Raw genomic sequence first — 15,468 nt, forward strand, 5'->3', positions numbered from 1 at the left:
TTTAGCATGTGGCGCACAGTGTCCCTGCTTCTGCCTCTCTTCCTCAGGCTATGCATGCTAATAGATTAATGTGAATTTACAACAGCCAATCCCCAGGTGTTCTTACCGGTCCAGAATTCTCATCTGTAATCATTTTATTCATGCCAGCATGTGTGTGCGTGTGTGTGTGTTTGGTGTGTGTGTGTGTGTGTGTGTGTGTGTGTGTGAATTTTCATTAAAATCCAAAGGGATAAAGCGCTTTGAATATGTAAAATATGTGCCATAATTGACTCTTGAATTACACGGAGGCTGTGTAAACGCATTGGGCTGAGCTTGGCATTCATTTAAGCGATTACAGGGCAGTTTATTTATGCTTGCATATTGGAATGCATTTCGCCGTCCGTGTTGTTATGTTGTGGCGAATCCATTTCACATCAATTCCTCATGCACACTTTTAACCCCCCCACCCCCTCCCACCCCCCATCCCTTCCATAAAATGCCTCCCACTTCTATCATTGCTTCAGAATAGGTCCTAATGACTTGTTTATCTAAGGTAATGGCAGATGCTCATATTAACTCTGATTGGGCAGTCACTAGATGCCTTTCATTTTGCTGTTGCTGGTTAATTAATGGTGCCCATAATGGCACGGCTTTATGAAGAGCTGATCGACTTACTCCGCGGGCTTTGTTTCACGCGTTTCCAGAGTAACAGAAGGCCCTTTGTAATGATGCCCAATTGTATGTTTGCGCTCACTGCTAATCAGCCGTTTGTCAGGAGAGCTTGCGAAGAGACACGTTGGGCCGCTGCCAGCTAAGGCACTAGTATCTTTTGGGATGGCTCTTGTTCCTCCCGATTGTCCAAAACATCCACGATTAAAATGGTAAGGAGATGTTACGAAATCCACCATTCATACGCTGACAAAGGGTACCCACTACATCCCACAGTTGGTCTGGATCTCCGTGAAATGATGATTTATTTGCTTCTTAACCTCCATTGTTGAATGGTTGTAATGCAAGGTGATCCTAAGGAATTTACTTACATTAACAGTTACCACTTTTATACGTTCTTAAATTCCCGATAAAGACTAAGCTGAGGTATAGCAATGTTTTTGTACAAATAAGGTAATACTACGTTACCCATGTTCATTATAAAAATGAGATACCATGTGTGTAGGTGGCCTACAGTTCAGTTCACAGCTTTTATGGAGATGCAGATCCACTGTGGGGTGTAGAGGGTACCCATTTTCAGCATATGAATGGTGGATTTTGTAACACTTTTTAACCAGTTGGATTGTGGATTGTTTGACAGTCGTGTTCCTGTTCACTGTACTAGCTCCCCTGGCAGGTGGTGGGTTCAGGTTTTAAGTGAGGTGCTGGTACTTGACAGAACCCCGATGTGTGTAAGGTGTAAGGGATCCGTTGTTCTCTTCTCACTTTGCATGGATTTGTCACACCTGTGTCCTGTACTGGGGATTTGAGGAGGTACTGGGCTCCTTGCTTTCGCCTTTCTCACCTGGTTATGTCGGTCATACCTGAACTCGCCTCGCCTGCTCTTCCTCGGGCTGGTTTGCTGATGAATTGATACTGTCACAGGTACAGGTGACCTCACGCTTTGGTCAGACCCTGGGAGCTCCTGTCACACCACACTGGCAAAGCTCAGCGGGGGCGCGTTCACCAGGATCAATTCCGCACAGAACTTGCAGCAAGTCACTGAATGTTTTCCGTTTAAAAGATTGAGTCAGAAACGAAGTGGATCTCTTATACTCATGCATCAGTACAGTTATCAACGTCTGAATCCAGTGTGAGACCGTGGTCTTATTAAACCCTTAATCTCACATCTCCCAGCCCCTGGGTGCATTGTATTTGTGAGAAGACACAATATACGCCTTGGTTTCTGTCCTTAGAAAAATGTTTTTCAATAATTCACGCTTTCGTGGTTTACAGAGAGAGAGGGTTTAGATTGGGGTGTTTTGGGGGGCTGCGGGGAGGGATACGGTATCTAGACAAGTCTGGAAGAGAGCACCGCCCCTGTTTTTGGTATTCACCTTTCATCACTGGTTTGTTGGATATGTATTTGTTACCAGGTAACTGATCGACATCTGATTCCATGAGATGTCATCGATGAGCGGTGAACGTATTGCACAGTATAATAGGAGAGTATATGTCCATTACAGTACCAAACATAGGAGAAGCACAGTTCGGTATAATTCATCTCTACCTTCTTTCAATGCGACTGATTGCATCACGACCGTTTTTGCTTTTCACTCAGGCATTATAGGGTTAGCCTCGCGCAGTCATTATATGTCACTGCTGTCATTACCGTAATAATTACTGGATGAGCTAACTGTGAACATGATAAAAACGGTGATTAATTACTTTCTGCCAGTCAACAACCCCCTTCAGAAGGGGTCTGTGAGAGCGGTTGCCGCGTGACTCTCGCCAAGCCCAGCGTCGATGCCGTTTGATTAAAGGCACCTGTGTCTGTACCCATGGCGACGGTGAGTGGCAGTAGTCTCCGTCCGTGTCTGTGGGCTCGGTCCCTGCATGCAGGCACAGCACGTTTGAACAGTGCTATCTTCACATCCGGTAAAAAAAAAAAAAAACCCACAGATTTAATGGATGTAGCAGAGGGAAAGGGAAAAAAAAAAAGATTAAAAAAGGTTATATTTCACAATGTCACAGTGCCACCAGGATCCCACTGAAAAATAAGTGTAATTCCGTGGTTTAATTCTTCCTCATGTCGAAGTAAAGGGTTTGCGTGACATTAACTGGGTGGTGATGTGACAATCTGGACTCAGTTTCCTGCTATGAGTGCATGATACAGTCCTGATTTCCTTTATTGTTGCATATTTGTCACGCTGAGTGGTTTCGGTCTTTTTTGACAGAATGCAATGTTATACAAAGGGAGCCTGAGTGAGCACAAAGAACAAATTTTCTAAATGATTATTCCATAGAATTTATCACTCACTTGTTTGCTGACCTGAACCTTTTTTAATAGGAGGTCTTGCCCTCCTCTCGTAATGGTCTCATAATCCCTTCTGGAACTATTGCTGTTCCCTGATTACACAAATGAGCCTATTTATATTTTGTGCATGCTTCTGTGCTACAATATTCCTGGTGTTAAATCAACTTTAATAGTATGTATATGACTCCAATGGGGACAGCAAGTACTCCATCAGAAGTAGCATTAAGAACCGTCTCTGTCACTTTTTTTGTACATGCTGCCCTCAATATTTTTTTCTTTTTTTTTCTTGTGGATATTTGATGTATGTCCCTTTTTTAATACATACCTGATTTGTTCTGTAAATTAACACCATTTGACATCACAGAGAATCACTTTGTTGTTTTTTTTTTTTTAAGCATAAGATTTTTTTCAAGTCGAAAATTGATACAACATATAATATATCTCAAAAGTCAGATACGTAGCCCTGGATGATATTGTCTGACAACCTTGAGTAAATATTGATAATAAACAGTCTTTATGTATCCCTTTTCCATTCAAAGCTCTTGGCGAGCTCCAGCACTTTAACACTTGTGGCAGAAACTCAACTTGTGAATCGATGCTCGTCTATCTGTTCATGGAGATGTGGCGGTACGCGTCGCTTTTTTTTTTCTTTCTCTTTCTTTCTTCCCGCCTTTTACAATGCGTCTCTGGGGCGAGCCCTGGGAGTATCCGGGGGCGACGGCGGGCTTGAGTGACACAATCTCCTCACCCGTAAAGAGCGCCGATTCAGTGGGTGTAAAATGAAAGGATTAACGGGGTCACTCTTCGGCGGTGGCAGGATCCCGCTGATAATGAAGGTGGAGGACCGAATCGCGGCCCTTCTCTTTTGTGTCGCCGTAAATAGATTGCGCGGCTTTAATGGCGGGGGGGGGGGGGGTGGGTTGGGGGTAGAGGAGGGGCGGTTCTGACGAGGATCGGCGTGTATTCGGCCCCTTTTTCTCCGATCGCGAACCCGCTTGGCGGTTATACAGAGAGGGCAGAGAACTGGGCGGGAACGATGGAGGTCTGTGTCCCGTATGCAAAACTGCACATCTCGTCTTGAACAAAGACACTTACGAATACGATCTTCTGATGACATACAGCGTATGTAAATATGTTAAATAATACCTGGTTTACAAGCTGATACTTCTGACAGGCTGGAGGATGGCTGGCATCAATGGTGATCATTATGGTATAATTACATCTGTTATGCTGAAATATGGCAGGCGGCAGGTGTATCCCAGTGGTCTATTCCTTCTCAAAACTCAAGCATCTCCCAGCTGATTTCCAGAACATCCCGTGCAGCTACTTAAACATATTTCGGCTAAAAAAGGATTCCGTTTCGATAAGCACTGCGGCTGATTGTTTTCGGTCATCAAGGTGGAGCCCAGCTACTCAGCTTCACCCACTCAGTGGCATGGCAGCTAGGCTGCTTGTCTCTGGAGCAGTTTGATGCTCTTAGATGTAGTATTTCACGAAGGGCAGGGGCTGTGGGGTCGATTTTACCCCGGGGGAAAGGGGGGGGCGGGAGTGAGGATGGGACGGGAGTTTGACAGTGCTCTCACTCCTCTGGGAGGTGCAGGACGAGGATGACTGAAGATTGAATTTGAATTACCGCATTACCTTAAGCAAGGATTGCTCCCTCATCTGTAAGCTCGGTGACACTATGCGTATGGCCACAGGAAGAGGATCATGGCGTTAAAGCTAATAGGCTATAGCTTAGCATAGACCCAGTGCTTAGGTCTGACAATCCCATGCATATAATGGGAGTGACTATGCTGTGTGCTTTCAATGCCTTATATGGTGAATTTTAAATGATTTTCAACTATAAGCTTATCAATTTGCTGCCCCCCAAGTCAACAATTTGTCCTAACCCCTGGCAATTATACATTGAATCTCACGCATGGTCTCAGCCAGCCAATCACAAACTAAAATGCATGTCCCTGTTATTTCAGACCATGCCAGGGAAACGATGATATAATTCTCATAATGGCTCAGCCTGCGGTAGGGTTTTTCCACACTTTCTTAAATCCATCTCTTCCAACTCTTAATGAGTGTCTTGAAATGCCATTTCCAAACACTTCCACAGTTAATTTAACACTAGGAATTCTGCTGGGTAAACCATAGAAAGGAGGCATTATTAATCCTAACTGTGAGGGCAGTGTTATTAGCAAGAATTACCACGAGTATGAAAGCTAGCTTGTGTCCCCAGCCTGCCGTTCACTTTTGCACTAGGGTTTAATTCTACAGTTTCCCCACCCCGCTTTGAACCGTTAGCAGCCTGAGGTCTTCTGGAAGTATTGAAAGTGCCTGACAGTCTCAGGCAAATCCTTTCGTAAATCCAATCCTTATTGTGAATGGCTAATGCTATTTTAGTAGCCTTTTAGTTCCACTTAAAGTGGGCTGCACCACGTGCGACTCTGCAAGCATGCACGAACGTACATGCGGTCGCGGTTCTGCAGCGCGCACGACTCCGCAGCACGGGCGACTGCAGCATGCGCGACTCCCAAGCTGTGCTTGCAGCGGCGTGAACAGGTGAGAAGGGCCCTGCAAACGATGCATGGGCCCACGTGATCATGTGATCTCTGCTTGCACCATGCCTTCTGTGGGCAGAAAAAGGCCTAAGGCTCTTTTTATTTTTAATTTCAGACCCTCCATTTGTATTTAATATCTGTGTGTGTTATTTTGTGCACCTCCCCCTTTGTTTACGTTGTTGTAAATGGTAGATGGACTGTTGTTGTAGAGGGAAAATACCCAGGACCACAGTAATGTCAAATTCCCATTTTGATTGAAGGTAATGGGGAAAGTGGACTTCTGGACACAAGCAGGCTAGCATTTTTAAAACAGGACATGGCGGTCAGACCCTTCCACAGTCGCGTTGTGTTGACAGCACCGTACCGTTACCTCCTCTCAACGCTTAAATCTCGCACTCTGTCCAGAGCTTGCTGCTCAAAGCTGGGGGAGGTTTGGGGTTCGGTTCTGGGTTCACCGTTTACATCCGCACCCATACGGACAGATGGCGCGTGGAGCAGCACAGAAAAAAAGAAAAGATTGCGATAGAGGAAATGAATCAAGCCCCCCCGGTGCAGGATGCCCTCAAACCCCAGTAAATCCGGGACAAGAGGCAATGAGTGGTGTCGTAATGATGATGCGATTTCCGGACCGCGCGCGCAAAATTAAGATGGAGTGAAAAGATGGGGATGAAAGAGAGAATTTGTCACGGCGGGTAGACGGGAGGCGCCTTGGCGCGGCGGGTAAATGGCTCAATCAAATGGACCAACGCAATATGGAAATGAGGAGCAGAAAGCAAAGAGGAGCTGCTCGGAGTCTGCTGACAGCAGAGGGTGATGTGCATAACGCCACTCAGCTTTAATCGTTATCTGTTCAATTACAACATTTCCTCCTGTACTGGGACATGTCACATGTACATGAACAGGTGGACTTGCTGTATGTACCAGCAATGATCCGCCATCATGTGAATTTTCCATGTGAATGGATGCTTCTGGTGAAGATGTGATTTGACAGTGCTCTGTCTGCAGTGAAACACACACAAACACTCACACGCAGACACACGCACTACCAATTCAAATTCAAATTCAGTGTGCTTTATTGGCATGACAAAATTTGCATTTGTATTGCCAAAGCATGGCAATGAAACATCAGGTGACAAAAAGTAATAACATAATTCATTACCTCTCATTATACTATCTTAGTGGTATGGCCCATGTTATTCTACTGAGACTAAAAAAGCCAGAACCATGTACTGAACTCGTTCAATCTACCTTTTTAGAGAATCTGCACCATTGAATATGGGGTGTGGGACATGAGTGGTTCGCATAATTGGCACCTGCCTCTGTATTTATTATTCTAATAAATGTCAAAAAAAAAGAATTTACCGCTCCAATATCCAGTCAGTTTAAACACTTAGAATGAGACATGGAACACATCAAAATTCGAGTGTAAACACACAAACACACATGTCAGATCCACGGGAAATCCGATTAGTGAACTGCATCGGTATTGAGTGTGAACCCATCCCTTGTAGATGTGTCCAGACCCAGCTGTCTGATTCAAGGTTAAACACATACAGTGCACCGCGTACATCACCACAGGAAGTGATAACGGCCAACGCTGACACTTGTCACATTCCTCTTGTAAAATGGCTTCCTGTCACAACACCTTCTTCCACACAGGACGGAGGCGCTCGTTCCCAGCGGGGACATTAGGCGCCGTAATGGATAATAATAACGGATCGCTTTTGTACGACGCCGTCTCTGCTCTGGGTCCCAAAGCTCCTCGCGGCGAAGGGAGAGGAATGGCCCGAGCCACCTGCGGTGTGCGGGACCCACCTGGACGACCCATCACCGCGCGCCGCTTATAAATTGCCCTCTTCCCCCCCGTTGGCCCAGTTAAAGTTTTACATCGCGGCACATTCATTTAGCCTGACATCGCTGTCCAGTACAACCTATTAGAGGAGAAAAGTCCATTCATTTCGATTGGGGAAACAGCAGTGCCAGACCCAGACATCACCAGTCACAGACCAGTGAGAGTATATGCGACGTATAAAGCACTAAATGTAAGTTTAGCATACGTGAACTCGTTTATGAGTAGCTGTTTATTTGCAGTTTGAGTGGGAGCTGTAACCACCTGTTACTCCTGGTTGGGGGAGTTTCACTTCAGAATGATGGATCTTTGGGGCCCAAGGAGTCAGCATCACATAATTGTGTTTTTTATCCACAAAGGATTTATATTTAGAATTTTTTCTTTTTATATTTAGACAAGCAGAATATTTATACCTTCTACTTTATCTCTAAACCACAAAACAAAAAAAACTGATATTTTTTTCTAGATAAAGACAGCATTTATAATACCTGTCCAAAATAAATACACGTGCATGTATTTGTTTAACTTTATCATATTTAGCGCTGTCAACCTAAAGTGCTGAAACAGCTTCCCCTAGATCACATTCAGACCTCATCCATAATACAGGGACTGTGAATTATTCACAGAGCTGTTGCCACAGGTAAGGGGACGGGGTGACATTACCGGGGTGACAAACAGCAGTCAAGCGTCACTTGGAGCGCTGCAGGTGAGCGCCATTCAAACGCTTCCTGCTGCCCCTGGAGAGACAGGAAGCTGCTAAGCTGTTTGTTTAATTTATCCCCGAGGAGTTCAACTAATTTCATGTGTCAGTCAAGCCAGAGGCAAGGCTTTAGGGGAAATAAAGAAATAATTCATAAATGCATTTTGCTGTATTTAAACTGAAGAATGGGGCCAAATATGTGTGTGGATGGTGTGTGTGTGTGTGTATGTGTGTGTGTGTGCATGTGTGTATGGGTGTGTGCGTCTGTGTGCGTGTGTGTGTGTGTGTGGATGGCCCTCTCTTGCATTCCATTGGTAATTATGAGAAAGTTTATCACACAGAAGATGTCTTGGCAATCAAGACAGCTTGTGGTGAAATCAAAACGCATGTCCGCAATTAAACCTGATTACGGATCGCATGTGCGCTCGGCGTTAAGAACCTGAAAACGAGGATGTGATTATTTGGGGGAGGTGGAGCCTGGCCTGGCACGTGCCCGAACCCCGGGGTCCGTCCCCGCATTGGTGTCCCCACAGTGCTGTCCTCACAGCGACGTCCCCAAAGTGCCATCCTCACAGCAACGTCCCCAGAGTGCCGACCCCACAGGGACGTCCCCACAGTGCCGACCCCACAGGGACTGCGACCGGGCTCTCAGTTATTTAGCCTGCGTCTCCGTTCCCCTCGGCTCGGGTCGATGGCCGGCGGGTTTGGCGGGGTTGCAGCGTGGCGGTCCACCGGGTTGGGGGTGGGTGGGGGGTATTTTGGCAACTTTGACCTTCTTGTGTGGAGAGCAGAGGGAAACTTACTCCTGGGGGGGCACCTTGCAGTGCTGAGTTTAGTCCGCTAGACTAATCACAGGAGGGAACTGCGCTGCTCCTTAACGCCGTGTGCTAGGAGCCGGCCCCGGCAGCAACGCGAGCGTGTTCAGGCCTGTCGCACAGGGAGGCCTGGCTAATTGCTGGTCAAGAGTGGCGCTGAAACCCCGGACCGGAGGGGCCCCCTTCCCCATCCTCCCCCCTGTTGCGGCTGCGATCTGCCCCGCCTTCAAGGGCTAGCATGGGGGAATAGCAAAAACGCACAGCGGTGCTAGCAGAGCTGGACGGGGCGGGCGGAATTTCCCAGCAGAATTGGAAAGGAGGGGGCAGGGATGGGGGGGGGGGGCAAGGAGAAAAAAAAAACAATCGATTTTATCTGTTGCCGTTTGAGCTGCGGAATCGCTGGTGATTTTCCATCGGCCGCTTCGTATGACGCTCGCGCAGCCAGCGCTACCGACTCCGAGGCGCCTGAGACACGGACGCGTTACAAACGTTCCGTGTACCCGTGAGTAACGCTCTCTTATTCGCTAATTTTCTTTATTCCGCGTCTTGTTCATAACCCTCGCGCTCCCTGTTTCCTAACGCTCCCATCTGGAGAACGGAGTGTCGCTGTGCGAAAGGGCGTTTCGGTTTTCGCAATACGCCTTGTTTTCTTTTTTGTGTGTTTTTTTTTTTTTGTGGCTATTCAGGCAATTACAGAGCCGGTAAACAAAGCGTGTGTGTGCGCGTGTCAAGGGAGGGCTAAATAAAACCAGCCGACAAACAAATAATACTTGAAAATTTCCTGCGATCCTTCAGTGGCGGTCACTGGAGGTATTGATGGACCCATTGTGATTCACCCCGCGTGCTCACAAACCTTTCCAGCTCACAGCGACGAGGCACTTATCATGGAGTCTGACTTGGCGCACACTATTAGACTTAAGCGAAGAGGAAGTCAGAGATTAATAGCTTCCTTGTAAGAAGAAGGTAGCAGTGAGGAGAGGAGGAAAAAAGTTTTGAGGGTGTCAAAAATAATGAATTTTCAGCCGGGCTGTAGGGCAGAATATCTATTCTCTCGGATAATGTGTGCTGCTGGACAGATGCTTTATTTTGGGGCCCTTTGATCAGCAGATAAGCCTGGCTTTTGTCCGGGATTAAAGACAAATGACCTCATCTTTTTTAAGCCTTATCCACCGCAACATATATAAATGTGAAGAGGAAGCCCTTTTTTAAACATTAGAAACTATTAATTAGTGATGACATTAGCGCATTTGTCTTTGTGTGCTGTTTGGAAATGAAAAAGGAAAGTTACTCCGGACTTTCTTTTTTGCATTACGAGACCAGTTCTCCAATTGAACATGATTTCTGATCCGTTGCTCTTGTTCACTTTGTGCGTGTGTGTGTATTGTGTGTGGGACATTATGTGTAGTTTATACCAATGTATAAAAGTAATGTTTTTTCATATTACAAATGGTCAGTCCAAAAACCACTCCATCAGAATTACAGTAGGGTTGACTTTTTTGTTCTTCAGGATTCTTATATTAATCATCATTTTGAAACTAATTTGCAAATAGAGAGCCAGCTTTGTTTCTCATTATTAAGCGTGCATCAGTTCCTAACAAGATGATGGCAGATTCACACCTTCAGCCAAGAAATAACTGTGAAAATACTGTTATGAAGAGTACTCATCAGACCAAAGATTTCTGATTTTAATAGAATGAATACATCTGAAAATAGCTTGTTTTTCTGTTTTCCATTTTTAATGAGAATGAATGGCATTCTTACTGAACATGGTTCTTCACCATGCCAAGTAAACTAGATAAATTAGATACAGGTCAAATAGACCCTTTTTTTCATTTAGATCTGATAAAACGTGACTTGATGTACGAAGTGTCTTTGCTCAAAAAAAATTAAAAACATATACAGTTTGATGAAAAAGCAAAGGGAAGTGCACATTTCATACACATACCTTTTGTACACTCAGTGTCATAAATCTCAGATTCCACATCTCTAGGTGCCAAAGGGAACAAAATAAACCGGGATGCTGCCGTTCCAGAATGAAAAGATCATCTGTGTCCCGCCTCCCTAAATAAAACCTGTCTAATTCGATGCTCTCTCTTCCTTCTTCTTTTCCCTTTCTTTCCCTTTCCCACCCTCTTTTTTCCCCCTCTCTTCCCTCCCCTATCACCCCCCCCGCTCCCCTTCCTCCTCCAGTGACGGCAGTGAAAAACAAAGTGAGAGGTGAGTTATCTGTCCTGTCTCCCTGGTGCATGATTAATGGCAGACACGTTTCCCAATAAACAGTGCTCAGATAGGCCGTATCTCTCCCAGGAACCTGCCATGCATTAACATACACTCTCTCCGCCTGGTGGAAGCCGCACCATGGGCCGCAGATAAATAGACTTTTGGGGAATCCATTATGCACTCAGTCCTCCCCGCTCTCTCTCTCTCTCGCTCTCTCCATCCCTTCCTCTCTCTGTCCCTCCCTCCCTCTCTCTTTCTCTCTGTCTCTCTCCCTTCCACACTCTGCCTCTCTCTCTCTCTCTCTCTCGCTCTCTCCATCCCTTCCTCTCTCTGTCCCTCCCTCCCTCTCTCTTTCTCTCTGTCTCTCTCCCTTCCTCACTCTCTCTCTCTCCCTCTCTCTCTCTCTCCTTCCCTCTTTCGCTCCCTCTCCCTCTCTCTTCCTCTCTCTGCCCCTCCCTCCCACTCTCTTTCTCTCTGTCTCTCTCCCTTCCTCACTCTCTCTCTCTCCCTCGCTCTCTCTCCTTCCCTCTCTCTTTCGCTCTCTCTCCCTCCCTTGCTCCCCTGTCACTCTTTCTATCAGACCTTGCCCAAGAGTGTCTCGCTGCTCGTGCTGAATGGTCAACCTCTAGCATTGTGAAATGAAATTTGATTTCTTTGTCATGTAGCTCTCTAGACATGGAGCTAATGCCTTTCCACCATCTGTTATGTCCTCTCCTGCTAGTTGAATTATGAGTTTAAAGGTTCTAGCAGCAGTAATAGGTGGTGGTAATTGTTGTAGATGATGTTGTTATAATGGTGGTAGTGATAGTAACAGTTTTTCCACTGTGGTGGGGTAAATATCAATTTCAAAATACACTACAGGAAATCAAAGGTAATGATAAGTGAAATTAATGCAAAGCTGAAGCTACTGCTCTTAAGGTACTGCTAGACTCCCCCCCCCTCCCCTCCTGTATCCTGTTTGCTATGCAAATTCTGTGCATGATAATAATCTCCTGCTGCCAATTTATGGAGCATGCCCTGTTCAGTTTATCATTAAATTACATTTTACAGTCATAAGTATGCTATTTTACAATATCAGAATATCAGTTTACTTACATATTTTGCGTTGGTTGTATAAAACATAGATTGTTAATGAAATCACCCATTTTTTTGTGATTTGTGGATTTGTTGTTTTTTGGGGAGGTATCTTTAAACGTGTGCATGCCAAAATCATGATTGCAATGACTGTTTGTCTGTGGAGACTGTGCTGACTCCAGGCAAAATTTCCCAAAGGTATCTTTTTCTGGTAACACGTGGAATCCTAATCAGACCATTTTGCTGGTGAGATTAATCCCTTCTGAGTTCGGAAAAGGGAATGTTTAATGAATTTAGAATTTTGCGTCAAATTAAATTTGAGTGGCGATGCCCGCGCAATCTCACATTAGTGTGACTTGCAGTGTTTTCACCCGACTGGCGCCCCTCTCCGAGTACCCCCGACACCCGGTGAAATTAAAAGGGCCGCGCTCAAAGCGTGGCATGCCGGGGGGTCGAAGTTTCGCGTAGCGGTTAGAGAGGACCGGGCTTGTAACTCAAAAGGTTGTAGGTTCGAATCCCAGCTGCACAATTGCACCGTTGAACCAGGTACTTGACATGCATTGCTTCGGTAAAATAACCGGCTGTATTAACTGGTTGTGTTTAAATGTAATCTGCGTAAGACTTTCTAGGATAAGAGCATCTACTGAATGGTGAAAAAAGGTGCGGGGTGCATTGAACCTAAGATGTATCGGTGCGCGTTAGCATTGGACGTATGAAGAAAAGACGTTCGGTAACAGGTTAAAGATAATATGCAGTCAACTTTTTTCTTGCTTTTTGCAAACATGAAAACAAAATGTCCATCTGATGTTCTAAACACCAGAGCTTGAGGTCTGCAAAGATGTGTCATTCATGTCCGCATATTCTACTTCCTGTTCACTTCTCACTGGCAGCTCACTAAACGGTCATACCACATTTGTTAAGATGTCTTGTTAGTTGGTTTGAAATTGACCAGAACCTTCTGTAGTTGACCGTGTATAAAACTGCTTTCAGGGTTTTAAAAAAAAGACATAAAAGCTCAACTGAACAGGCTTGATATTATAGTATTTGTAGTATAAATGATTATTTTATGTATACGTGGCTTATCTACTGATATACTTTTATTTATTTATTTAATTTATTTATTTATTTATTAATGTTCTGGAATGTTGACGATGGATAGTTCCTACCGGGGCATACTGTGAAAACTCAAAACTTCCATGATGCCATGCCAGGGTGAATCAGGGACTAAACCATTGTGTTATTCCATTGCCCTATGGAGCCCCGTGTCTGTCTGAGATCGGAAGAGGACAGATTGATTCATTCCCAGTCAATCCAAGCGCGCACAGGATCTCAACGCTGAAAGCAGCCTAATCACCCTGTTATATGGCGTTACAGTTATAAAAGAATGTGACTCATTTTCAAATGAAAAGTCTCTGCTTTCAGAACTCTGATTTGATCAGTCTGCTGATTTCATTTTTCTTTCTTCTTTTAAAGATACACTACTCAAAGTCATGGGTAGTCATCCTTAAACTGAAATGAAATCCTAAAGTTATCCCTTCATCAATACTAATTTCACGAGTTTTTTCATTTTCATGTATTTATTTATTTTTTCACCTAAGCCTCTGATTCATCGCTGAATCCCATAAATAATGATTTTGCTGTGTTTTGACAGGGGACAGACAAAAGTAGGTACATTAATATACATGAGGGAGCTGCCACATTCTTTTTTGGATGCACAATGTTTTCTAATTAGAGAATGATTCAGCCTCATTGTTTTAAATAGCTCTTGACTGAAAAGAGATAATACCACGCGTATACTCAAAATTCGGATACAGCAGAACTGTTCACCGCATCTTGACAGATAGGTTTTCAACAGATAAGTCTTCTCCCAGTCTGGAATCCCTAATAATTGTGTGTTTGTGCTTGTTGCTGTACCGTCCTCAGTCCATTTTTGGGGGAGTGCAGGCGAGTGTTTTACTGATCTCCAAAAACACGCAAAGTCCAGCCCCAGTATATTTTCACGGTGCATTCCTCTAGATATGCTTGCCACAGGCTTTGTGTCAGCATCATTTACAGCTTTTTCAGGCAAATGCCCCACCCCCCCCACACCTGGTCAGAGGGGGGCGCTGGTGCACAACGGTGTTCAGATGCTCCACTGATTGATAACCAGTATTGCGACTTATTTGCAGGCTCGAGTTGGTGAGGGTGGGGGCGTGGGTGGGGGGGTTGGGGTGTGTTCATAAAAAACAAGTGAACTTGTTACATGTTATGAGGGAAAAAATAGCTGTACTGTTTTTTTGCTATAATTTGTCATTCCGTGCTTTCCGAAAATAGTAAAACTCGTAAAAAAGGACAAATAAAAAACATGGTGACATTATATGTTCTGTAGGAAGCCAGTATGACTCATTTACTTTGAATCTGACAACTGTTTTTTTTTTTCTCTTTCACTCCTACTCCTTTCAACAATGCATGAAATAGCGTGTAAAAAGTGCCCAGAGTTAATCATCTGGATTAGTGCTGATGACATGTCACCCAAATTATTCCTCCATTCCTTCAGCTGTTTCAGCGCATGGCCACTTAAATTGTACGGCAGACTTCCTGTTGCTGGGCTCCTTCTCCTCAAATGCTTTAAACGTCTGACCAGTTATGAGACACCTGCCCTTAAAACGCGGGTTCCTGCTGCCTGAAGCTCAGGGATCACGTGGGGGGGAGGGGGGCTCCCTCTTTCAGTAGCACGCGGAGTTCGTTGGCCTTTGCGATTGTTACTGGTCTGGCGAACCTCATAACCGAGCTGAATCTTCCCCGCTTCTGACCAGAAGCTCAGACGGCGTGCGCTCCTGGAGCTAAACCCAGCCCCGGAGAACGTCGCAGGGGGGCTCCACGCCGAGTTCTTCCCCGCTGACCTCAGTCTAACGCGAGCCTCTTCCTGGCGTAGTTCTGCAGCGGAGGTGGGGGGGGGGGATGGGGGGTGCGGCTTCATAAATAACTGCGGAAGGAGCCCGGCTGCCTCGTCATCGTCCGACCGCGCCTCGCGGTTTCCGCGGCGCCCTGTGGAAAATCCATACTTATGGTAATGGGAATGAAATGACCTGTAGATCACAGAGTCAAGCAGGGGCCCTCTCAACCTCTCCGCCGCCTAATGAATTTATCGGCATAACGCGGCAGGGCTGAATTTATGTCGGTCGTTACAGACGTGAGGCCTACTCTTTTCACGTCTCTCTCTATTATTTTTTTTCTATGCTTCGTTCGGAATTGAATTGATTTCGCGTGTGAGTTCAACCGCATCCAGAATGTCTGTGTATCCTAGCCTTGAATTTTCACGGGTCATAGATTTT

At 45.3% G+C, this 15,468-nt stretch overlaps 1 protein-coding gene across 8 annotated transcripts in view; it reads left to right on the forward strand.

The window, feature by feature from the left end:
• cadm2b (cell adhesion molecule 2b) overlaps positions 1 to 15,468 on the forward strand; it is a 326,778-nt gene that overhangs the window by 222,295 nt on the left and 89,015 nt on the right. For 7 of the 8 annotated variants that reach the window (XR_010324458.1, XR_010324459.1, XM_064301912.1 and 4 more), the window contains one exon: positions 11,051 to 11,077. The exons of the other annotated variant lie outside the window; for it this stretch is intronic. Coding sequence is in view for 4 of the 7 variants with exons in the window: in XM_064301912.1 (XP_064157982.1) it covers positions 11,051 to 11,077 (27 nt within the window). In the remaining 3 variants the exon portion in view is untranslated. The remainder of the gene's footprint in view (positions 1 to 11,050; positions 11,078 to 15,468) is intronic. 8 annotated transcript variants of the gene reach the window in all.

This window comes from Anguilla rostrata, chromosome 12 (assembly GCF_018555375.3).
Source record: "Anguilla rostrata isolate EN2019 chromosome 12, ASM1855537v3, whole genome shotgun sequence".
Taxonomy (NCBI): Eukaryota; Metazoa; Chordata; class Actinopteri; order Anguilliformes; family Anguillidae; genus Anguilla; species Anguilla rostrata.